Raw genomic sequence first — 27153 nt, forward strand, 5'->3', positions numbered from 1 at the left:
CACACACGCATATACAAATATAGACACACCGCAGAGTTTGGATTGAATGTCATTGTATTTACGCTGCCATCAGTCACAATAAATGTGCACGGTGGTCGACGCTGTCAAATAGGAAGCCAAACGCCTTCAGTGTGGGCATGTTTACAGCACAGTGAGGAAAGGATGGAGACATGCAGAGGTATTTCCTAAAAATACACAAAGAACAACAACAAAAAAATAAATAAAAAAGGGAACAATCAGCAGTGAAAATAGTGAGAGGTTCGAACGCACATAGCCAGAAAGCCACAGGTATGCACGTACTGTACCACAAAACACACTCTGGACAGTGTTAAGCAACATGCAAAACACACAACACACACACACACACACTCAGTGCCCTTATGCGAGTGTGAAGCAGTGAGTGACTGTGCAGTTGTATAACAGAAATCAACTGAGGTCATTGATTTGCCAGCGCAGTACACGCTGCTCTCTCTCTGTATGTTTCTGCTGACTGTTGGACAGCTCGAGTAAGCCAGTGTACATACAGTTTCTATCGGTGTGTGTAGCTTCTGTAAGTGTGTGTCTGTTAAGCGTTTGTGCGTGTGTGTAAAGTGGCGGGCAAATAAGAGTTCCACTCATATTTTTCTCTCGCCCTCAAAAGGCTCCTTAACACGACATTCTACGTCATGTGACACTGAAACAGCAGCTCTCACACTAACTGACAAAATGAATTCAAATAAAGGGATACGACTGAAACACTGTGAAAGAGAGTGGCCTCGGTGAAGTGTCACAAAATGATGGGGTGATGTATTCAGAACTAGATAGCCTTATTTTAAAAAAAACGTATACGGTACGTTGTATCATTCCTGCTGAAGATTTCCAGCAAGCTAAGCCAAGAAACACTATGTTTGAGTCATTTAAAACCAAATCAGAAACAAAAAGCAACTGAAATATATCGAGAACCTCCCCTCATGCACTGGAGTTACAGTAGCAGTTGCTATTTGTGATGACTTCATAATAAAAGCCCAACAATGGCCGCCCAGTGGAAAGCTTTATCACTAATAGAAATAGTTTTTTTTTTTTTTTACTTTCTTGTGTTATCTTTCGACAGTTCTGAAGAATGTATTTTATCACTGTTGATGATACTTTTGTATGCCTTTGTTCGCGTTACAGTCTAGAAAAATAAAAAATACAAATTAGCAGTGACTGTAAGCGTTATATTTACACTAACAAAAGCTCCAAGTAGAGTGGCGGGATTGAAAGCATCGAGTTTCCCGCGACTAGTTATTTTTGCTTAAATGTTGGTGGAGATTAGTGGATGCTTGGTAGGTGAAACAGTTAAATAGTGGCTTAAATCTGGGTTTTTTTGTCTTTCAACAATTTTTGGTTTCTTTCTAGAGTAAGTACGCTGACTGAAAACATGCTAGCTAGCAACATAACAGGTTGGTTGCTCGCCAGCAGAACACACATTTAACTAAAAGCATGAACAATGTATATTTTTGTACGACAGGGTTATTTGCTGTAGAAATAGTGCGTGTCACAGCTAATACAACACCTTCCTCCATTTTGATTTGTTTAGTGTCAACATGATCACATTTTCAACTGAATACAAAAGCTAAGTGAAGATTTACTTTGTTGCTGAAATTGAACAATTCCTCTAGAATAAACTGTATTGGGTGCAACATTGTGGTCTTGACTGACAAACTACTGATGACATCCCACTATGCTACGAGCATATTTGGATAGCCCTAGCCCAATCTTAACACTTCCTTCGTACAAAAGGATGTGCCAAACTGCAAAAGACAATGTGACACCTGTGATTCTGGGGAGCTGGGAGCCAGGTTACAGCAAAGCAGCTCTAAAAGCACTCTGGCACGAGGTCCGCAGTGGCAGGATCTCTACTGGAGAAATGTGTTTGTGATCGAACAGCAGGCTCAAGATTGACATATGCAATTTGATGTTGAACTGTTCACTTGTCTTCGCTTGTGTTGAAAACGTGTCCAACAATCGTTTTCACATCCATCCACAGCTTCAGCCTCTGTTTTCTTTCCAGTCTTTACCTGGAACAGGCTGGCTCAGCATGCATGCTCTGTCTCAGCAACACCCTGCTTCATATTCGCAGTTCGGCACATTCACACGCACACAGTCTCTTCTAATGCTGGACTGAATTTTGCACGTATAAATAAATCGGTAAATAAAACCATGCGTATATTAACGTTATGAAACAAAAACTATTGTGTACAGATTCCAATTAGGAAGGCAAAAGTGTAAAACAAAGAGTAAACAGTGCTAAGACGAGCTTTTATGAGCAGTTTCACTGGAGAGAGGGTGACATAGGGTGCTTGTTGAAACTCAGAGCTTGTAGAGGATGATGTTAGAAGCCAGTATACTACAAACTACAGCCCTGCTAGCAGCTCTGTCCGGCACATCAGCATGCTAACATGCTCACAATGACTATGGGCTGCATCTCAAGTCTCTTCATTGCATTCACATTTCCCTCACTTGTGTCTTTGCAGAAACGGAAGTCATTTTCATGTGATGCTTCAGAGGAAAGAACGTTCTCTAAAAACATATTTCCCAGTTTAATCTCTGCTTGCATGGTTTCCTTGCGTCTGTCCGTGAATTTCCCGGCTATTAATTGGCTCTAGAAGCTGTTGAGACTTTTGACGGAGTTTGTGCTGATGCTAATAATATCAAAAGAATCAGAAGGAGCTTTATTGCCAAGTAGTGTTTTACACATACGAAGAATTTGCTGTGCTGATAAGGTGCTACACGTAGACAAACATACAGTCGACATAAATAAATGTAGAAATATATAAATATGGAAAGGCTCAGTTATCACAGCCAGAGCAGTGTGTGTTCTCTCTGTAGCTTTTACTCTGTCCTCCTCAGAGGCACAGGATCATTTCTACTTACAGAATGCATTTCTTTTATTTATTGATTATTCGCATCTCTTTCTCATTGCTATTTCGATTGCTAATTCATTACTGAATTAACCCAGAATATGATTTGTCTTTTGAACATTGGAAATGATTTATTAGGCTAAATGTTTCAAGGAAAATTTAAACGATGCCACTCATATCAAAGCTGACGCTCAGGAATTAGCTGCCTCATGTGACTGAACGGAAATGAACCGACTCTCTCACTCTGGTTTGAAACTCGTGTGATGTTGTGACGAATCAGATCAGTCCGATCCGCTGCAGCGTCCAAGACTCCCCTAAATGCTGCTCTCATGTATCCTCACTCGTGGCTCCTCAGAGATCCCTCCTCGCTCCTCGGAGCTCTGGAACAGCCTGCAAGATGGCGGACCAGAACAACTTCCGGTTCAAGCAAATCGACTTGGGATCTACCCTGTGTCAACATGCTGATGTTTACCATAATCACCATCCTTGTACGCTTACACAAAGCACAGACGTTGGCCACGTCGTTAGGATTCATCATCTGGGAACCATCGAGTTTTTGAAATATTTCAGTGTGGACTGTCATGAACCCATTGACCAGCAGACAGACATTACAATCTCTCCAGCCATGCCGCTAGACACATGTTTGACACATAAACTTGAAGTAGAAAAGCAGCAAAGCATGCACACACACACACACACACACACACACACTTCAGCATAATCTCTTTCCACCAAATCAGAACTGCGAGCAGAGGTTAGGGTCAGAGGTCAGACGGATCAATGACCACGCTCCTGCTCCATCATCCTGTTTGCTTCCGGACCTGTGCATCTGTGTGCGTTTGAAGCGGGCAGGAAGGCGCGCCGCTGCGGTAACAAGATAGTAGGGTGTGCAGGACTGTAGAAATCAAGCCGGGTCAAACAGTGAAGTCATTACACTGATTGAGAAGAGCGATTAGTGCTGTCTGGTCAGCGAGAGTCAAGAGAGGTACTGCGGCACACAAAACATCTGTCCCAATGTTCGTTCAGATGAGTCAAACAGTTGTTTAAAGTAATCTAATGAACCAGACAGAAGCCGTTACAACATTACAACATGTTAATGGTCACTGTAAAAATGAAGGGTGGTGCACCCATTTAAAAATCTCTATCTTGGTCTTCACTGTGTGATCAAACGGCTACTGAGATCAGCTTTCCAATGAGAAACACAGGTTTCAAACACAGGAAGGACAGCGTTACAGCACCTGGGTCAGCCCTTTATAACCTACAATGTCTGTATACAGACTGATAGTTTGTCTTTCTTCTCGTCGCTTCTGACTTTCCTTTTTTATATTACACCAATTCCTCTCCTTTGATTAGACCACGTTTTCCCCCAGTCACTCCCGTTGCTGCCTCCGTCTCTCTTTCTTCCGCCGGTCACGGATCAATGCTACCTCCCTGGTTCCCAGCCCCCATGGAGATTCAACACACACACACACACGCGCACACACACACACACAGTACACAAAGAAAATAGCGCATGGAGAACCACCACCAAATATGCAGACGCTTGATACACAATGAACACACACACACACAAATACACTCACAAACATATCCACACAACCCCGGGGGACAGGAGTATAAATAAAAGAAAATGCTATTTAGTTTGAAACCAACAACTCAGAGCTTGACACTAATAATACATATCGGACAGAAGGATTTACTGTGCGTTTCTCTCTCTGTAAGACCTTTCCTAGTTCAGCGTTTACTTCTTTGGGTCTTCCGTCTATATCTGCAGTCCCTGTTTGTGTTTACGTGCACATATGTGAGCCCACGTTTCCATGTATGTTGATCAGCGTGTGTGTGTGTGTGTGTGTGTGTGTGTGCGCGCGCCTGGCTGTATCACAGCCCTGTGGAATTTTTCTGGACAGCGGAAGTTGTTTCCTGATTGCTCGTCTCCTCGGCAGAAAAGTAGCTGCATTGTTTTAGGTAATTCTTCCATAAACCGTAACCAATACACACACACACACACACACACACACACACACAAACTCAAGGGTTACAGAACATGGAACAGGAGCTGGACTTTGCTCTGTGTGCGCGCGCCCTTGTGCGGGCCAAATCTAATGAGACAAAGATCCCTGGTCAGAATGGAAAGAATCGACTAAGGAAAGTCTGCTGTGTCCGAAGGCTTGTCTATGTGTGTAACTTGTGTGCGTTTGTGACAGTGAGGAAGAGAGAGAGACAATGGCAGAAAGAGATGGATTCTTTTTATGGGGCAAAGAGACACTCGCCCACTGCAGCGACCCAGAGCTCAATTCCTGGCAGAGGTAAATCCGGATTTCTTTGAGAAATTTGATATACTATCTGTTTAACTGAAATTTTGCGTGTACAAGCGCCCAGCAGGTAGAGACAGACTGAACAAAGTAGGATCTGGTCACCTCTCATAACAAGAAATGACACCATGTCAACAAACACAAACCAAGAGTGCATATCAGTGTGCTGCCTGTTCCTTTCTTCCTTCAGCTAGCCTTCTGGAGTCCCAACATTCCCGCAAAATGCCGTGTTTGTGAATAACTATTCGTGTCAACATTTAGATTTAATCCAACCTATTTTCACCCAGCCCTACGATAAAGGTAAGGCAGACTTTGTAAAACATGTGTACAGTAAAGTTACAGCAATAACAAATCGCAGGAGGTACCCGTTATTTGTTGGACTATGGTGACAGGCGATGTAAAACAATGTTAACACAAGAACATTGTTTAAGATTAAGCTACATGCATTGTTTTCAAAGAAAATATAATGAATTGCGTGTCTTGTTCGCTCTCATTGATTCAAAATTTGAAAATGTGGGAGTACTTTTGGTTGGGAAGCTGGTGACAGATCTTGGAGTCTCAGAGGAGGCGCGTGGTTGTCTACACCCTCCCAGATCAACACAGTAATTAGTGGTGACAAGGAGTGCAGTGCAGAGAGAAATTAGAATTTCCAATTGGACTGAAAAGGGGGGTAAAAAACATGTGAGAGATGGATACCTGAGATGCAGGTCTTCAGAATATTTCAGGCAAGCATAGATGAACTCTTTGAGCTGGCAATAGACTTTTGGCACAAACTCTGAGAAGGGAAGCTTCTTGGGGAAGGGAAGCTAGAGGAAATAAAGCAAAAAAGAAGAAATTAATGGAGATTTTATTAAAATTTTACTTCACATTTTGCACGTGAGCAGCTTCAACACTCCAGACATTTTCTGTGAGATTCTAAATGAAAGAAGTTTTTGTGTTATACTGAAACGATGAGCAACACACAGCAATTTCTGTTATACATCTTTCCTCTCTTTATTTGCTTCATCTGCTCTCTCGCTCTCTACCTTTTCCAGTTCGGGGTCTTGCAGGGGAAACTGGGAAGTGTAGTGTTTGTACTCCTGCTCTGTTGAGACTGGGATCGGACTGTAGTTGTCCTGGTCCAACACCTGCCTGGAGAGGAGAAACAACAATGATAAAAAAAGATTTATATCTTCCCCTTTTAGCAAATTTAACAGAGGTCAACAGGAAGGAATGAGATGCCATCAGTCTCTTGCTCTGTCTCACACACACACACACACACACACACACACACACACACAATCATCCCATTGGGGGTCATTCTAATGCTCGAGGTTTCCTTACCACCCTCCCGTTTCACCCCCACCCACCCCTCTTGTTGGCGCTCCAGAGTTCGGACGTTCCAACGTTCCATGGAGAGGCCGTGAACCGGAGAGCGCTCCCTCTCCAACAATACAACACAACATTCCTGCGGCTTCCCCTGTGTGTGTGTGTGTGTGTGTGAGTGTGAGAGAGAGAGAGCGAGTGAGAGATAGAGCGAGAGAGCGAGAGAGAGATAGAGAGTGAGTGTGTGAGTGTTTGTTTGTCTGTTCTAGCTGCAAGTCCCACTGGTGTAATTGGACAAAAGCGATGGTGAAACAATGGCATGTAAACCCAAACAAAGCACACACGACGATATAAAGGAACACAATCTTGTAAGGGTACTACCCTTTCTGAAGGGTAGAGAATGTTCCGGACGTCAGCTTTAAAACACTTCCTCTCTCTGGCTGGTCGTAAAAAAACTTCAAACCAAGACAAGGAAGTTTCCCACAAACCAGCGCTGGTGTGCGAGTGTGTGTGCGGCGGTCTCACAGACTTGGTGCGCCCTTATGACCTTATGACTAGAGAGGCGAAGGTCAGTGCTGCACGCACTCGGTAACATGTTCTCAGCTACTGGCAAACTTAAGCATCGCTTAAACACGCATGCGGCACCACTTTCCCAACCACGCTCTGCTGCAATGCAGACAGCAAAGGCTGGCTCATCTCTCGGTACCTGAAGGTGATGTTCCATCTCTTGAGCAGGATTTCTCCGTACTGCTCCCTCATCTCCAGCAGCATGTCGAAGAGCTGTGACACTGGGAAACCGTAACCCTACAGGAGAGGAAAAACCAGAACAACCAGTCAGTGTCCAGCTGCACCTGAACATGCAAACACAGACAAGCAAAGAGGCCGAGCGGAGGTCTAGACTTCTTACACTTTCATATTAAAAAAAACTACTTTTCATAAACTCGGGTTGGTGTTGTAACAATAAGTGAAACTTTTGTTTATCCTAAGAACCACTGCAAATTACCAATCTTAAAATGGGTTTTTTATCAACATTTGGTACTTCAAATTAGGGCTGGGCAATATTGCCAAAGATGTTATCACGATAAAATCATTTGATATCTATAAGTATCACAATAAATGTGAGTTTAAAGTCAGTAAAAAAAAAAAAAAAAGATAATTAAAGTTAATTAAACTATTCAATTCAAATTAGCTTTATTGCCTGAATGTGAAATAAAAATATTGCCAAAGCATCATACAAACTACACTACTACTGCTATTCTTTATGAACACTTGCCAAACAGTGGATCTCTTGAGAAAACTTGAGGTAGAACATTCAAAACAACAATTTTTAAGCACTTCCGTGCTGATTTATCAGATGTTTATGTGAGTTTTTAAATCTAAATTTATGAGTCTGAACTGTACAGAGCAGAAAAAACAAATTGCCAAAAAATGTAATTCGGCCAACGTGAGTTTAGAATGAGGGATTTATAAAGTCAAAGACAATATGGATCCACAATACACTTCTACACATACATCTTTATATTCAACACCAGTAAATAAATATTTGGTGATGTTCTTGAGAAAGTCAGATGTGTTGGTAATTTTTTTAGCCATAATATATACTATTTTTAACAAATGTACCATTTTTGGTGGATCAATTGTTTGCTATATGTTGTTAAACAATAAACTTCTGGCAACACTGAAAGGATGAAAGAAAAGTCAGTGGCTTTTCAGAAGAAAGGGGAGGGTGTATTCAGCTGTTCTGTGGCACCTCATCACTTTTTGGGCATCGTACCATCCGTTCATTACACGTGTATCCCGTCTGGTTTCTACCCACATCCCCTCTATCTCCCCTCCAACCATCCCACATCTCATCATTCACACTCAATCCATTCAGGTTAGTTCATACATACAGTGGAGAATAAATACATGGAGAGTGAACTGACATCCGATTTATTCAACTTCTAAAAAGGTTGAATAAAGAAAGAAAGTATTTCTTTAGAGACTGGAAGCAGTCCATTTTTAAAGTAGAAAACATGCTTTGAACAGGTTTCATGGACACCTCGGGTCAAACAGCTTACTAAGCATGTTCCAGGAGGCCTGAATATAAGAACAAGAAGTACAAGAAAAAACTTCAGTATGAAGTTAAAACAGGTTGCATGGACGCTAAGACATTCCTTTCTTTACAGTGTGCAGCTAATCACACACATACCTGCAGTGTATCAGCAAAAAGGACAATGAGGTTCTTCAGATCCAGCACCAGGTCAGGGTTGTCACAGTACGACTGCGGAGACAGAGGAGACAGAGTGTAGCGTACTGCAGCTACTGTTTATGGTGGATGTGTGTCGTTAAAATCACACATTTGTGCATAAATGTGTTTTGGGCTCTCAAGTGTGTATTTGTATTTGGGTTGAGTGTCCTTACAGAGTGCGTCCTCAAGGCCGCAATGATTTTGGACAGCGCCAGCTCCCAAAGCTCCTCCACGTACGCTCTGTTGACCAAACCCTGTGTGGTGTGGAGGATATGGTCCTCCACGACAAAGAAACTGGATGGAGGGAAGGAGGGAATGACCGATGAGAAGCAATACAACAAGGACAGTGCGTAATTCATGATACACCAAAATAATTAGCTTAAAATAAAATCCACAAAGACAAACTGCTGTTTTTCAGGGGGTTAAGTGCAGTACAATTGAATATTGACTTTGATTGGAAGTCGTCTTTTTATTGTCCAAGTACATTTCCAACTGTTTTTATGCCCTGATTCATGTCACACATTTTAAAAGTGAAATGCCTTGATGTGCTCAACTCCTAATATTTGCATTACAGTAGTGGATGGAAATGCATATTAATTTCCATTTTATTTGGCAGATCTTCTGGAAAGTCAGTTAAAATTTGTACTTGTTTTTTACACTTCGGGTTTAGTATGGCAGTTTTGAAGCTTGTTTACCTTCCGAACAGGTATTTAAACCAGGCATTATCAAAATGAAGTCAACTGGGTGGCTTATTTCCACCCTCTCCCTCTGATTTTGGTGGATAGTGTTACTTTGACAAACTTCACCAGAATTGCTGCCATGAAAATCATTTACAAGTACCAACAACAGACCAAAAAGTGGCGCATTCATCCAATCACGCGTTAAAAGCTGTTGATGTCTCAGCAATGGACCGCACTATGGTTTATGTCCACTGACAACATGTCTCACTCAAACCAGTACCCACAGAGCCTCGCCAGACCACAATGAGCCACACTGTGGTCGACTTTGTAGCCAAACTATGCATGGTTAGTTTTCTCTTTGTCATTACTGAAGTGTATGTGTACTTTTCCCACTGTTTCCTTTATTTGCATTTGCTCTGTGAGCGAAGCACCCCCTTCATGTTACATGCTATACTGCAATTTCCATCTCCCTTTTGAAAGTGCCAAGTATGATTTAGATCAGCGTGAGGCTAACCTATCTGAAGGCGGTCCAACAAAATTGAATCATCTATCGGATCAAAAGCTAAGCTAAGATCAAGGAAAATTAGCACTGAACGATCAGTTGTTAGTAAAACATCACTGGTTATGTTAATGAGGGCTGTTTCAGTGCTGTGAAAAGAAGCCTGGGTGGAATGTGTCAAATATATTATGGTTTATTCATAAAATAAATCAACTTTCAGGAAACCAGTTTCTAAAACTTAAAATTGGTAATTTGAAGATGGATCTACATTTATTAAAATCAAGAAGGTCAGGGTTGGTGGACAAAAAAAATCATTACATTTCTTTATTTGATTTTAACTTTTAATAGCAACTTTGTTTATTTTCATGTTAGTTTCCTTATTCAATTCATACTTATAATTGCAACATGTACTATATATTTAAGTCTTCTGTTCTATGTAGGGCTGCAATTAAAGGTGATTTTAGTAATCGAGGCTTCAACAGATTATTTAATCGATTCATCGTTTAAGAAGTACTTTTCCTTGGCGGCAGCGGTGGCTTCAACAAAGCATCAATGCAAAGAATTTGCGTTGTTAGTGAAAATAAAAGGTGGATTAAATTACTGAAAGACTCCGACTGTTCCTCCTCAACAAAAAGTGCAGATGAAATGATGACTGGTTGGACGGATGGGTGGGAAATGAGTGGAAGAATGGACGGCTGAATGGTAGAGAAACGGCAATGAATGAGAGACGGGATGGCACTTTCCAAACCTTATAATGGGGATAACAGACCTGAGGGTGTGTGTGCGCCATTGTGTGAGTGTGTGTGTTTGTGGGTGTGTTAGTGTCCAGCCTTGGCAGTTTTTAAAGAAGTGTCTGCTCTAGTCAGACCCAACAGACAGAAGCAATAACAGCAGTAAGCCAACCACCATCACGCACACTCTATCAATCGTCACCACTGTGTGTGTGTGTGTGTGTGTGTGTGTGTGTGTGTGTAAAAATGTGTATGTGAATGCAATGAAGAGATTTAGATGGAGTGATGGATGAGAGGAAAAGTATAAAAGGAGGCTAATGGTGAGTGCGGGCAGAGAGAGATGAAAAAGGACGGGGAAAAAACAGTCGTAGGGAAGGAGAGATGAAAAGATGTCGGTCACTCCAAAGAAATGAAATGAGGTGTCGCTAAACGCTGAATGTTGGCTTTCACTTCTCACCATCTCTCACTCCGACTTCTGCCAAGTTACACAGTAGGCTAACAATGGGTGGATGGACAGATGGATGGAGAGAGGGGTAAAGAGATGACAAGTGGATTAAATAAGAAGGGGTAGATCCGTGGATTTCTGGAGAGAAAGAGTCAGGTAAAGGTGGATGAGCGACTGATGGATGTAGGGAAGGAAGGATAGACCATAAATGGGTGGCTAGAGAGAAGGGATGTAAATCAATACGATCATTATATCCATACACATCTATAAAAATGCTTAGTAATCATAGGGGAAAAAAAGGGAACCCTGTATTCTTTCATATGTTGATGTTGTCTCACATCAATCAGATTCAGACTTTTTATTGTTATTTTTGTGTAACTCCTACTATGATTCTTTGTTTTACTGATATTTGAAACTACAGTTCCCATCATCTGGGGACTTTGGGGATGTAAACAAAAAGTATAATCGTTTTAGGCTGTATTGGTCTTTTGGCAAACTGGCACCATTAAAAATATGCAGCTATAACAGCAGTCCCTGTTTGCAGTGCACCCATAGATGCAAAAACAACTGTCTGGATTACTTTGAGTGTGAATAAAACCTGATGATTCTCAGGCACGTTCTTGACTTCTATGATTTCTAAGTGGATTTATAGATGTTTATTCACAAAGGACATCGGACAACATCCTCAGGAAGTGTTAGTCACACTGAATCTAAAAATGTGTGCATCATGTCTGTCTGTTCAGATTGGAATAAGTAATGACTGAAAGAGCATGATTTATAACACTAATTGCATCTAATTTTTACATCTTTCTAATGACATGTTTATTTTGTTGTGTCGAGTCTTCAAGTGAGAAACATTCAACTTTCAGTTCAAACAGGTGAAAACACTATGGATGACGAGGTTAAGTAAAGACAGACTGATAGAGGGAGAGACGGATGGACGGACTTACCCGACAATCTGATTGAAGTACCGCCTGTATCCCTCCAGAGTTTCATGCTAGAAATGTAAAAGAACAAGGGGTGGGGGGCAAATACAGAGGGAAGAGACATAGGAAGAAACAGAGAGAGGGATAAAGAGTCCAAACAACCAAAGGAAAAGTATAGAAAGACACAATATATACTATTAGACTACTATAGACTTACTACTTACTATAGACACAAACAATCAGCAACAAATAGTACTTAATCTGCCCAGTACAATACATTCACATAAACAAAATGTATTAAATTCAAATTACATCAGATAATCTGTAATTTAAGAAAAGTCCTGAACAAACTAATAAACTGGCTTTTTTCAGATAATACACTAAATATAAACAGTTTTTGACACATTTACAGCATAATATATACAAATGTTCAGTATTCCTAATGATGATACCAGTAGTCAACATGAGTTATAGATTAGTAATCTATAACTCATGTACGGTGTGGGAGTGAGTAGAGTGTGTGAGTGCAGGGGAAGGGCAGGTTAGGAGTGTGAGGACATAAAAGTGCATACACAAACACACAGTGACGGTGCAGGGTCGTACCATGTTAGAGTGGGGCTGCAGCACAAGGCGAGCCTGTTTCCTCCTCTGCTTTCTGTAGTAGTTCTCAAACACATCACGCAAACCCTAAAACACAAATTACAGGTAAGGATGGCTGGAACAGGGTGTACGAGTGTTTGAGAAACCCAAATGTCTTGTTAAAACCATTACAATGGTACAATGGAACATAATTTAAATCCAGTTTTAAGAGATGAAACAAAGCTGGCAAAAGCCTTCTTCTTCAGCCTAAATGATGATGAATGTGGAGTTTGTGAGGTTATTTCTCTCCCATTTTCCATTTATTTGTAATCATGGCAACAACCTGCAACATGACAAGATGCTGGCACTATACAAACTAATTTTTTATACTACCCACATAAAAAAAAAAGAAAAACTGAAACCATCCGATTTTTTAGCCCCTCTGCCTGCATTCACTTGCTCCTCAGATGGTCTCATTTCCAGAGTTGTGAAGTCGTTCTTCCGACTTCAGTGTGTGTTCATATGCTCTTAAGTCAGAATGTGGAATCAACATGGACGCTACTACATAGATGTGTTGGATTAGCATTATTAGAGCGTATAAACAACACGCAGACATCTAGTTCACTCTACATGGACATGCAAACGTTATAACAAATTATGTTATCATGTTTGCAAAATAGGTATATGCAATATTTTGCACAAATCAAAGTTCTGTATACTTCTTTATGTCCCATGTACACTTTATTTCTCTTTATGAAATAAAGATTTAGGGAGGAAAAAAATATTCTGATTATTCAGACACCACATGAACGCACATCTCAGCCCCTCCCTTTCCAAGCGCCCAGGAGAAGCTCCAGTGGCCGACGCGCTCTGTCAGCTCTTGTGCTAAATACTGCGTATGGTCCTCTATTTGCCCAAATTTCTCTTCTTTTCTTACTTCTAATAAACCAGTCGACTACCAACGTTACTTGTTCTTCTTCACAGGTGTTTAACGTAGTGACGAAACGCACTCTGTGTGTTGTCCGTTTGGGCGACTGTAGAAACATGGCGGCGCAACATGACGATGTCCATGTAAGAGGACCTGCGGTGTTTGTAGATAGAAATGGCTCATTCTAAATGTAATACAAACATAACGGTTCATTATGTAAGGTCTTTATACACCACTGAAAACATAGTTATGGATCTTATATTGCACTTCTGTCAAAATATTACACACTGGACCTTTTTCCTCCTCATGTGTCATTCAATAGCTAGGATTTCACAGAACTAGCGAAGATCTTTTATGACCCGACTTTTAGGATACCCTTTAATAGAATAAAATATTATATATATATAATATCCTTTAATAGAATACAATATATTCTATTAAAGGATACCCTTTAATAGAATAAAAAGGTTAAGCAAAAGCCAAATTTGTTTAAATTTGTGTCAAAATATTGGTGCTATTGAATCTTATGTCTCAACATTTCCGTTTAATACCGTTTCAGCTGTCAGGATAACCACTTCATACTCTTTCAGCTAAACTGGAAAACTTAACATGCTGTCCAAACTGTGCAGCTGCACCTCACCGTTGACAGCTGCGAGGTATGCAGCCAGATGAGTTGTTTGAGGCAGTTTTTAGGGCAGGATGAATTTAATGAGGTATAAAACCAAAAGGTCACAACCGCTGAATGATGGGAAAGTTGAGATAAGGTTATGCACATGACAGAGTGTGAGTAAGAGAGAGATAGAGAAAGTGTCTTTGATGACTAGAACTGGTTACTGTTTCGTTTTGGTTGGCGTCACTGGTCAGACATCAAAACTAAAACCACACAGAAACACAGTCAGCCTTCTAAACTCAACCACCTCGTATCTTTTCTTTCCATTACACAGAAGCTCTCTCTCTTATCTATCGTTCTGCTGTGTGTGAGAAACTTGTGGCCTTTCTAGTGCCCAGACCAGGGCCCACAGGCTTCAGTGAGCTCAGAGATAAGAGCCCATGAGGACCGGGCAGATAACGTGCCCCCTTACCTACTGAGCAGACCAGCACACATAACTACACTGCCGAGCACCGGGCTCTGGTAGTGACATTATATGCACATGTGTGTGGTGACCAGTACCTGCTATCACTATGATAGGAGAGAGTAAGATATAGGAATAAAAATAGAGACACTGAATTCAACAAACACGTCTGGTTGCTGGATATGCCAGTTTAAAAAAATGGAAAGTGAGTTAATGTTACGAATGTCTGTTGGAAGGGAGTTTCCAGAGGCGAGGGGCAGAGTGGTTGAAGGGCATAGTTGAAGGCTCTAAACACCATAGCGGTCAAATGGTAAAAATCAAGGACCGCAGTTAAAAATGACTAAAAACACTGAAAGGGAGCCGGAGAGTAGCGGCAGCTAACCGCGCAGCGTTCACTCTCTTGTGTTGTTGACTAGTTGGTATGTAAAGTGTGTTTTACCACCACTGGACGTTACGTAAAAGTGGTTTGAAATTGAGAAAGAAAAGTAGGAAGACATCATGATTTTTAATCCTCTGCGTAGGTCAAGCTCCAAAAACATTCAATCTCACATTTTGCATAATGAAACACTATCATCATTTTGGTTCAACACCTCCTGCCTGGTGAATGCCCACATCTGTCCAGCTCGACACCCACAGTTTGTTAAAGAGTTCAAGTCTCAAGCCCAAAGAGAAGCCTGATGAATCTAGACATGGAACTACATTTACGTTTGATGTTGTGAGGTGACAAAACTGTGTTCTTTAATTCCCTGTTCGGCCCTCAGCTGAACAATGTGTATTCAACACACGAGCTACATCGAACGGCCGTGAACTCTTCATTGCACTGTGCTCACTCTCCTGAGAGAGAGAGCACAGAGGTGAAACACACGGCCTTGATTGTGTGCGTGTCCTCCGCAATGCTACATAAACAGCGGAGGCAAAGCGATATACAGAGAGAGAACTATGGACCAAGCACAGAGAAGGCAGAAAGCATAGAAAAGAGAAAAAAAGAGGTCAAAGAGAATACAAATAAATGAGAGACAATAACCTTAAAGTAATTAAAAAGTTGATAAGAATTTTTTTTTAATAAATAGAGACACACAAAGACAAAAAGTAAAAAGGTAAAAACAAGTTCAGCAGATTAAATGTTTGAGCATATTTATTCTGCTGAACAGCTAACTCTTGTCAGTCACAACAGCCTTTTCATCTCAGGCTCGTACATCATTTTGATCATGCCAATTACCTCGGTCGCTAACAGACGTATTTGTACAATCGTCTCCTGTCTCATAACGGTTCTCAAAGAAGTCCTCTTTTGCAGAGAAGTTTGCACGACAGACGATGTTAAATAAATGTTGCAATATGGAAATTAAGGCATTATAGCTTCCTCTATTTTGGACAATCCAGGTCTCCGTTCTGTAAAAGTTCAGCTGGTCAGTGCAAATTTAGCCGTGTGTGGATTTACTTTGCCCTCTTGAGCAAATCCACTGATGTCTGTGGTGTCCGAGCTGTTCTGTGAACTCCAGCTGCCCTGGTCTGGCACAGCTCACAGCTCCCAGTCTGACCAGCCTGATGAACTGGCTGCTGCTGCTGCTTCCCTCCAATTGCTTCAGCTCGGTGTGTTGGACATGCCCGTGCTTACATCGATCACAACTCTGTCCACATTTCTCAATGTGCAGTACGTGTGCGAGAGTCTAACAAAGGGGTATTGTTGGGGCTCGACCACGGCTGGAAAATCACGGACTTTCAACACGGAAAAGAGAGGGAGAGACGGAGGCAGAGAGCAGGAGAATGGATGGAGGAGAAGAAGAAAAGAAATGTGGAGAAAGTGGTGGTTCTTGATTGCAAATGGGATTCCACATCCAGGTTTACTAGAAAAATAAATCAAACCATTACATGCACGTGCCTGTGTGAGTACAAATCATTCTCATTCAACAGTGACACTGTGTGTGTGTGTGTGTGTGTGTTCATGATTTTCCAGTCGATCCCCCTGCCCAGTACAGCAAACTGTGCTGGACATTCTGGTTTACTTTTCTAATGGTAAATCCACATTTCTGCCCAATGGCCTGTCATTCAAACAGCTGCGACGCCACTTAATGGATAAAACAGTTTCAGCTGTGTGTGTGTGTGTGTGTGTAATAAAAAAAACACCAGCTTGTTTTCACATTTTAATACTAAAAGAACTTAAGTTATTGCAGCAATTTTATATATATATAAATAAATAAATAAATAAATAAATAAATAAATAAGAGAGAGAGAGACTGCCCTCAGAGGTGAAGAGGCCAGACCTTTCAACACCTTGCCGGGACAGAACACACTCCTTTCCCTCCCCCCCCCCCATCTCCCATCCTTTCTTTCTTTCTTCTCCGCCTGTCTCCTCTCCTCTCTCACCCCTGTAGTCACCCCCCTCTCTCTAATCTCTCTCCCTCTGTGTTGTTTTCACCCTTGTCTTCCTGTTTTTGCCCCTTTAACCTCGCCCGTGACCTCCCTCCCCTCTCTCTCTCTCTCTCTCTCTTTCTTCTTCACCTTCTCCTCTTATTGCTCTTTATTCCCCCTATTCCTTCCCTCTCTCCTTCATCCCTGCTCCCTTCATCTTCAATCATTCAAACAAGTCTCACTCCTCATTATTTTCCTCCTCCCTTGGAGCTATTTAATCTGTTCTCAACATCCTCCTGTTGCTCCCCATCTCTCTCTGGCCTTAATTCATTTAAAGGATCTTTTGAGCAGTTTCACATGTTGTAGCCTTTGAATTACAAATCACTTCCTGTGTTCCAAACCATAACCTTCACGTTTAGGTTGATTTCCGACCTTCCAGGCAGAATAAAGCCCCCTCCCGGTGTTTAATGCTTTTAATGTGAAGAAGCAGCAACAGGAAATGTTCAGTTTGCATAAGCAGTAATTCAATTAGATCAAAACAGTGACACTGGAGTACATGCACGCCTCTTTTCTTGTGAATCCTAATTTCAATTAAGTGCAGGAATGGTGGACTTTACCACTAACAACTGGATTTTTATTTGAAATGCTTGGCAAATGTTTAATAATCAGGAAGGAAATGCACTTGACCCATTTGTTAAGAGTTTGAAGATACACACAGTTTTGGTAAACTCCTTAAACTAAGGGTGCTCGGATCGATCGTTCACCAATCGCAATCGGCCGATAATGGCTTTAACTAGTTTGATCGGTGGTCTCTAAAAAGGCTGATCAGACGATGCAATACTTACCAGACAAATTTTCAACAGCAGCTAAATGGTTCCACTACGTGGTCTGAGCAGTTTTCAAAGCTTGCTAGCACCAACAAGCAGGAGCGATCATGTTAAACTGTCGCGGTCCTGCTCATCTCACACACGCCGCCCGTTACCAGAGTTTAATTGTCTTGACCCACACTGAGTTTCCCTGATGCAAAGAGAGGCACCACCCAATCAGCTGACTGCCTCTCTCTCTCTCTTTTGCTATAGTTCCGCCTCCCGTCCAGATTAAAACGGCGAATCTGAAGATGTTTGTTAGAAAACGCCGCTGACCCTGTGGGAGGACTTTATGAAGCGTTGACACAGACACTCAGATTTGGCTTTCTGATTCAGTCTCATCAGTCATGCAAAGCAAAAACACAAAGCTACTGACAGAGTTTTCGTTTCAATATTTGTATTAAAATATTTTGTACTGTGTAAACACTTGCAGGCTAGTGTGCATGCCGCCGTATTTACTTTCTCTACTCCTCTCATGTCGACCCTCCCGTTTTCCCCGAGATTCTCCTGTATTATTCTAGTGGTGCTAGTGGTAAACCATATGAAATAAGTAATATTAACAATATACTAACAGTATAATGTGGAATTAACATTGTACTTTCATTTATTTAAATTTCCCATATTTTCTAATCTCAAAGATGACTGTTATGACTCCTCTCTGTAGCCCACTCTCCCTCTCTCTGCTTCCTATCTCTCTCTCTCCCCCTAAAGCCCACAGAACCTCTCTTTCCAGAACAAAAAGCGGCTGCTTCAGAGGTTATCATCGACTCAGGATGCCTGTGCTCCTTTATCTCCTAAATATTTCGGCTACGGCCTTTTTTGTTGCAGTTTTTATAGCTGAAGTAAATTTATGAAGATCATATAAATTTGTTGTCTTTCATGATACTTTATCACCTATTAATTAAAAATTAATACATTGTTTTTTAGGACTAATTAAATAAATATAAGGTATACTGTATAAATGCTACATGATAAATAAAAGGCTTCAAATAGACACAGTGATTGGTATCGGCTGATACTGCTTTCAGCAATCGGTGATAGGCCCAAAAAATCCTGATGGGAGCACGTCTACCTTAAACATGCCGTCCTTACTCCTGTATCACACAATGCTAACATTAAAGAGGAAAACCAAACACTGAAATGTGTTGTCATTTCTTTCCCCTCTCTTTTTCAACACCCCTTCCCTCCCTCACCACCATGAAATTTGCCCTGTTCTCGCCCCTTTAAACCCTTCTGACCTCGCTTCTCGGCCTCCTCTCCGGTCCCTGTACCCTCCCAATCTCTTATTCGTCCGCTTCAACACTCCCTCTGTCATCTCGCCCCCTTACCCTTTCACTAACCTCACTCTCCCTTTTTTTGCTCCCTCCCTCCCCTCCATCGCTCTTTTTGCCCGTTCATTTTCTCCTTCCTGTCAAAGTTCATGCACTTCCTGTCCCCCTGCCAGAGAGCCCCCCGAGACAAACGCACACAGAACAGAAACAGCCGACCCTCTGGCTGTGTTAGCCCGGTCATGGCATCTACACACGCGCACACACACACTGCAAGAGAGACCCCAAATGTGCAACTAACCCAGTCATGGCCCAGTCAACACCTCCACCCATGTCGCTTTCGCTCTAACTGAGATGTCACACACACACACACACGCAGCCTGTTTGGAGTGAAGCCAGGCTCGAGCTGGAGGCCTCATCTTGCAGCATCATATATAAAAACTTGTATATATATTGCGGTAGCGACACACTGTGCACCACGAGACGAGGGAACTCCTATTCTGTAAAGGTAGCTACCCCTCCTGTGATACCTCTGGATGCATTAGGTAATTGTAATGTTGCAAATGAATAAGCAGAATTTAAAGGATGGTTGAATATATAAAGCATTCAAATTTGTCAGGTGTAAAACACACTAAAGTTTATCTAGCAACAATTCCCAGAATGCACTGAATCACAATATATATATTGATACTAGGGCTGGGCAATAAAAAAACATTGATAATTATCGCAAAATAACTTTCCTCAATATCAATATAATAAATGTTCAATATATTGTCAATAAATATTTGTTATAATTCATTTGAATCATGAACAAATTAGCAATTAATTTTTCTATTATTAAAATATTTATTTTGAGGAAAAGCGACTGAAAAAAGATTTACTGATCATATTTGATAATTTTTTTTTTTGTCACAATAGTTTTTTATGTTCTCCTTCAGATTTGTTAAGTGATCCACTGTTTGGCTTGAATGTTTGTCCCATTCTGGCCATAAAGAAAAGTTTAAACACATAATTAACCACCTGGTTTCTTCAATTTTCACTCAGGAGCAAAAATCAGCCTTTAAACTTGAAAGAAATAACGATTTAACATATTGTGATAATTATCGATATCGAATGAGATGAAAGGTTTTTATTGTGATAACATTTTTGGCCATATCGCCCAGCCCTAAATGATACCACAATAAAAAGTTAAATCTACCTTGATGAAATACTTTCACATCTCCCACACTCTATGACCCTTGTGCTTTCTCTCAAAAATCAATAGAAGAAGCTGTTATGGCCTTTTTCGTTCCCCATTAACTGCTAAATAAAAGTGAGCATCCACAAATACACACCTACTTCTCCTACATTATCCTCCATTAAACTTCACCTGACTAGACGATGTTTCATTTTATGCAACTATAAAGTTTACTTGAATTCTATTACAATGTATACTGTTGATGTATACTGAGGAAAAAAAGAATGGAAACAAAATTATCGAATCAAAACAGAATCAGACGTTTGAGTTTGGGCTAATGTTTGATTAGTTAAAATGTGATTTACAACAAAAAAACACTGTTGCGTGAGTTAGCAATTGTTAGCATGGTGGGGTCGGAGATATTAGAAGTTGTTTATAACAGGAATGAATCCTGGTTAGAGCTCATGATCATCGAAACAGTATAGACTTGTTCACATGTGCTACAAACCAGAGTGCTCGTGGCTTAAGTTCAGGAGAGGAAAACACAACATCAACAGAGATGAAAGTTCAGGAGATAAGAGAGAGAGAAAGAAACAAATATGAGGATTAACTTACCAGCACAGTATAGATATGCAGACAGCGGTAAACTGGAGAGAAATCCACCAAGTCATGAGCTCCTGGGACCTACAGAGAGAAACAATGTGTAAAGTTATGTATGTATGTGTACACGTTATTAACAAAACTGCTCATAGATCTTATTTCCTATATACAAAAACATCTGTATGGTTATTGCCATTGCTTTCTTTATCCACTATGTTCCTTAATGTTTTGACAACAAATATGTGTTTACATGTCATGAAAATAAAGCAAACTGAAATTTAAAGAGAAAGTGAGAGACAGAAAGCAAGCAGTGATTAAACAAAGAAAGAAATTAATCTGTTGTGTGTTTGTGAAACAGAAAACAAAAAAAAAGTCCTTTTTCTTACGAAACGTCCAAAATTTGAAACAATTTTGACAAAAATCCCAAAAATGTCCAAAGCTCCAGGCTTTCCCTCCCTTCCAAAAGATGCTCTTAATCATACTGTGCCTGGTGTTTTTGTGGTAGACCAAATAAGGATACAGAACTGCTCTGTTCTTTTTTGTCTCTTAGTCTGATTCTGAGCATTTCTCACTTTATTTATGTTCTCACTAGTTGTGCCATTCCACGTTCTGTGCGTTAGTAATAGACTGTCGGCTGATTAATCAGCCCAGTATTTGGCATTTTGAGATAATCTGTGCCGATGCCTGCACTCACGAGGCCGACAAACAAAATATGTCTGCAGACACATCTGAAAGCAGCCTCGTCAGTAGGGCTGCTGTGGAACGATGGTAACGCTCCCGCTTGTGTGTAGTTTCCAGAAATCGTCTTTTCTAAATGTTAACAAGTTTCTCCCCAGTTGAACTTTACTGACAGAGAGACATAGGCTGCATCCGAAAAGTAAAATAAATCTCCTTTTCTAACCTCCTTTCCTTGACGTCGATGGAAAACGTCATGAGGTCGAGGAAAGATGTGAGGGAGAATCCGTAAGGACTTAGGAAAAGAGGACTGCGGGGCTCAGAGAATCCGACTGCTCTTTTCTAAGCGACGTAATTATGCGACGGCGGATGTTACTGACGTGACCTGCCGTGATGAAACTACAATGTTCTGAAGATGGACTACAAAAAGCGCATCTTTGACACTGCACCCCGTGTTGTTGTAATGCACGCCATCTAAAGGTGGACAACACGGTGGAAAATATTACTTCATATCCAAGATAGCAAAAAGGCAGATAAGGTACCAGTCACAAAATAATGGACAGGGTTGTCACATTGAGAATGATCACTCACCCTCCTGCCCAACTATAGGCCTATTTAACAAGATGAATACCAATTGTATGTAAATACAGTGTTTCCCACAGAATGACAGCGTAACTGTGGCGAGCGAGGGGAGGCTGAGAGAATATATGCACTGCGTGGAGCTCAAATACGATTTTAGCCATTTTAAATAGTAACAAAATCAATCGAAAATCAATCTGTGGTGATCAGCGCCACAAATAAATCAGTGTGTGAGGAAACTCCTACTGTAGAGGTCATCCAGCTTGATCTTTGCCTTTATTAAGGCGAGAGTGTCGGCATCTGTGACCGAAAGTAAAATCAATTGATGATATTGCTGAAGGCTGTAATACATAACGTGACGCTACACGGTACAACATAAATCCTCACTCTGATCATGTTACAAGAAAGCTCGCGTGGGTCTCAGTTATTGTTGACAGTTTAAGATATATGCATATTAGCAAGTTATGGCTAAGAGAGAAAAGGCTTAATAGCCAATGGTAACTTACATGGTGATCAACCTTTATCCGTCTTGGTTGGTGATTTATTTATTTTTTATTGTAGAAACACTTAATGGCTTATTTTGACAACCCCTCACAAAATGGTGTTGAAACAGTATTAGATTACAAAAAAGCCAAAAGAAAGAAGGTAATTGTGAGTCTTATTAATAATGTGCGTCTGTATTGCAAGGATTTTGCTAAATGTGGTCAATGGATTTCATCGTTTGAGATTGAGAACGTGCGTTGCATTATCGTGGCTGCCACTGAAATACTTCCGGGGTCACTTCACTCAGTTAGGAACCTTCCTAAGCAAAAAAAGGCTTTTCGAACGCAGCCATAGAAACACGAGAGAGATGGAGAGAGGAGGAACGCATTCTGCAGCACTTCATTATTTTGTCTGAAAGTCTTCTGAAGGTATCACCAGCCGTTCATACCTCCTTTTCTTTCCATCTATCCCTCCGTTCAAGCATCCCACATTCCATTCCTTCCTCTCTACCCACATCCTCCGTCTTCCGGAGAACAACCCAGCGGCAATACACACACACACACACACACACACACACACACACCCTCTTGCCCTCTGGAAAGTTTGCTTTCTGTAAAAAATCATTGGAGGCGTAGCACAATGCCAGCTTTGATGTAACTGCACACAGAGTCCTGAAACAATATGAACAAACAACGAGACATACCATTTAAGGACGGAGGGATGGATACGGAAAAGAGAAAGAGAGATACAAGCAGGTACATGTAGTTTAAAGATTAAAGAATGAAAATGAATGATAATGAAGAAAAAAAGAAAATGGAGAAAAGGTAAGTTGATGAGGAACAAACCAGAAACCGAAAGAAAGACAGATGAAAAGAAAGAGATGGAAGAGGGAAAGAAGAGACAAAAGAAAAGACAATCAAAGACAAGAGAGTAAATGAAAAAGCTAAATAAGGAAAGCACAGAAAGGGCAAGAGAAGAGCAGACAGAAACGGGAGAGTGAACTAAAAAGACGGGACGAGAAAAATAGTCGAGGTAAGAAAAGAGGAGAAAAAGGCCAAGTAAGGAACAAAGGGAGCAAAGAAAAAGAGGATACAGACACACAGGGGACGACTGTAAACGAAGGGAAGGAAAGGGAAAGACATGGCAGGGGCAGGGATGGCGTGAGGAGAAGGGACGCCGATGGCTGGAGGTGATGCCAACCATCGGCGCCAAAGCGGTCGTAACCCTGGCGACCGTGGGGTCAGGCCTTTGTTCGAGCCAAGGTCTTCCCGTGAAGAGGGTTGAGTCAAGTTTACAGGACGTAAATAAGGCAAGGGGACGACAGGGACCTTAAAAGAGAATGGCAGCACGGGGGTGACAAGTTCAGCTCTATTCTCTTCAACTTCATTGTACTTTGCTTTCCTTGAGTGTGAACAATAAGGGCAGAAAAGGGGACTTTTGATCCCGCGAGGGACGACTTGAAGAGTTCAGTGCCAAAACGCTTTGAGTCCATCTTGTAATGAGGACAGAAGTTCATCTTTCGGACAGTCTTTAAACATGTTATTGATGTGCTTGCACGTGGACGATGAGGCTTAAAATGATGCAATATCACTTCCGAAAGTTTATTATCTGACAAGTCTCTCAAAGCCTGCTTGAGCAAGACAGTGAACCTAAACCTACTAACTGACTGCAGGCCTCTCTGCATCAGAGCATCTGCTGCGATGCACATTTCTTATTCCTGTCCACGTTATTGACTTCTCTCTTTACAAAGACAAGTGTTGCTGTATGAGTCTCCTACCTGAAGAGAAGCTAAGAAGTCTTCATGTTACGCGATACGAGGACCACATACAACATTATTTATCATATTGGGTTGGACTTGATGAATGTAGCGCAAGGATACACATGTGACAACGCCCGTTTTTCAAAATAAGGTGTCTATACCGTATGGAAATAAGATTAAATGGATTATATTCACAGAAAGTATAAAACATATTACCTGTGTCCATTAAAAGTAAATGGACACATGTAATTTACTTTACTGGACCCTCTCGGGCCTCGGACCCATCTACCATAGTCTCTCCAAATCCTGTGGGAAACACAGAGTAAATAGTACATTTTGACTATTAAATTTATGCAATGTAAAAAAAATTAAATGGAAATATGTGAATGTACTTGTTCGATATTTGGCAAATTATTTAATTATATTCGGTTTCGACCAAGAATTTTCATTTCGGTGCATCCCAAGCATGAAACCAACGCAACCCCGATAAGGAACTGTATAAACCGAATCGAGACCTAGTAACAAAAGTGAGCAGATCCACCACAAATTCCCCAAACCACTTATGATATGGATTTAGAGATTTATATGGAAAGGAAAAGAAAGGAAAGAGGGTAGGAGATAAGGTGAGCCTAGGGCAAGAAGGGACAGATGGAAGAGATGAAAGAAAAAAGAAGGAGATCAGAGTAAAGAGGAAAAAGACAAAGCTGAGGCCAGAATATAGGATTATCGGGTGGATTCATCCACCCCGCCATTTGGAAGGGAAACCCATCAGAGGTTAGATCAGGACTGCGGCAATCGGCAACTGTTAACTGTATCATGAACATTGCCAACAACCAATCAGAGAAGAATGGGATGCACCAGTTGGACACATTTTGCATTCGAGACAAACGCTGTTACAAAATCTAACATTACGTCCGCGATGCAAGTGGTTTTCTTTCTTTGCTTTCTTCTAAAGCTCTTAAAACCTTCTTCAAATGAGGTAATATCAAACAATCGGAGGGTCACGCCGCTCCAATACTTTCATGTGTTTGCATGTGTGGTTGCAGTTTTCTCACTTCATCGTCCTCCTCTTCATCCTCAACATCCAGGATGCCGGAGTCCTGTTCTGACACTGGACTGCCACCCTGTGCGTAGCCGTCCGTGTTTACCGCCGCCGCCTCCTTTCTGCTGCGTCGGCCAATCAGGGCCCTTGGCTGTACGGAGACCGAGCTGTCCAATGAGCGCTGTAACTGGGCCTGAAGTACAACACAGAAATACACATCAGATAGCCACAGAGGGCAAACTCAAACCTTGAAACTGATTTTTCTTTGGGGGCGTGCCGTCTCCCTGTTTACCTGCTTTGTTTGCTTCTACTTTAGTTATTTCCAACATTTCCCCAAGTCACTTTTCAAAAGCAACAGAAGAGGAAGGGGAACTTGTTGCATATGGCTTCTGGCGTAACTTCATAGCAGTAGGAGCTCTTTGATTTCAAGGGTCTGACACCAAAACCAGATGTTTACTCGCAACAATGATACACCGTATGCAATGAAACTCCTTTGTAGCTGTCTTGACATGCGCTTGCGTTACACTTTATAGGGCAGAGAGAGAACTAAAAATGCACCAGAAAGCAAAAAGGGACTAAGACATGCAAACAGCTTTAAGACAACTCGCATAAGAAAAAAACGTCTTCATCCTCTGAGGAGCAATAACAACTCACATTTGCCCAAATTCCCCATTTCAGTTTTCGGGAGAAGCTTAGAAATTGCGGATGGTGCAACAAGGTCACTGGTTGAGACCTTTAAGGATAACCTGCCACTCCCTGTCCCATTAAAATACCCATGGAAACGACCTATAAAAGTGATTTACCAAAGCACCTAAGAATACACCAGAGGGAAAATGGCAAGACAGGAAGGGCAGAACAGGAAGGATGAAGAGTCAATGAAACAGAAAACAAAGCGCATAAAATTAGCGCTCAGGACCTTAAAGTGAGACAGCTTACATGGTTTAGTTATGCCTTTGTTCATCAGAACTTGCATTTACATTTAGGTTTGTTAGTAACATTTATATATATTTAAGCTAAGTATCTGAAAGAGATCCGTTTACACAGCGTCTTGAATTGAGCCGCATCACAAAATTACAGAGGAAAACAACAAAAAAAAATTTATGAATTTGATACAAAATCATTTCAAACTTCAGAACGTATGTCTATTTTAAAACAGGCTGATTTAAACGTAGCATACATTTGGATAATGGAGCAATGATCCATCAGCAAAGTTTCTCAAAATAAACAGACATAAAAGAAGGTGGGGCAAAGACAGAAGGAAACGCAGTCTCAGATGGAAAGATTTTGAAACAGAACAATGCAAACTGCAATGTAATATCTGATGCAAACTGTGTCCTGTCTATGTCAATATTTGGGGAAGCATTGTGGGAAATGATGCATACCCCCTGCTCCCTCTGCGGCAGTGTTGGAAAAGGAATACTAAAAATAAAAAATAATCAAACAGGAAGTTTTGGTTAGATATTAATGGAGGCTTGTATCCAACACAAAATGAAAACAGAGTCTTGTTTCTTAGAGGGATGGCCAAGCCAAATTCTTTCTTCTGTAGGAAAGCATAATTTTCTATAGTTAGACTCTGTGTCATCGTCGCCATACTTTGGTTTTGTATTCTTTTTAATACAACGGCAATATCTGAACATGAATATGTCGATTTTTTGGGATTTGTTCATCAAACGCTACCAAGTCTTTACGTTAGGTTTGACTGCTCATTCTGTAATGGTGGGGGTGTGGGGGGGTGGGGGGGTTCAAGCTGAGAGCATCTTTCCAT

At 41.1% G+C, this 27153-nt stretch overlaps 1 protein-coding gene across 2 annotated transcripts in view; it reads right to left on the reverse strand.

The window, feature by feature from the left end:
* exoc6b (exocyst complex component 6B) overlaps nucleotides 1–27153 on the reverse strand; it is a 104647-nt gene that overhangs the window by 51885 nt on the left and 25609 nt on the right. For both annotated transcript variants that reach the window (XM_038732506.1, XM_038732507.1), the window contains exons 7-15: nucleotides 25402–25581; nucleotides 20866–20934; nucleotides 12614–12697; nucleotides 12035–12081; nucleotides 8903–9023; nucleotides 8691–8762; nucleotides 7206–7303; nucleotides 6220–6325; nucleotides 5891–6000 (exon numbers count right to left, since the gene is read on the reverse strand). In XM_038732506.1, the coding sequence (XP_038588434.1) occupies nucleotides 5891–6000; nucleotides 6220–6325; nucleotides 7206–7303; nucleotides 8691–8762; nucleotides 8903–9023; nucleotides 12035–12081; nucleotides 12614–12697; nucleotides 20866–20934; nucleotides 25402–25581 (887 nt within the window). The remainder of the gene's footprint in view (nucleotides 1–5890; nucleotides 6001–6219; nucleotides 6326–7205; nucleotides 7304–8690; nucleotides 8763–8902; nucleotides 9024–12034; nucleotides 12082–12613; nucleotides 12698–20865; nucleotides 20935–25401; nucleotides 25582–27153) is intronic.

This window comes from Micropterus salmoides, unplaced genomic scaffold (genome assembly GCF_014851395.1).
Source record: "Micropterus salmoides isolate LMB-PRFRI ecotype aquatic unplaced genomic scaffold, ASM1485139v1 Ms_hic_scaffold_2, whole genome shotgun sequence".
Taxonomy (NCBI): domain Eukaryota; kingdom Metazoa; phylum Chordata; class Actinopteri; order Centrarchiformes; family Centrarchidae; genus Micropterus; species Micropterus salmoides.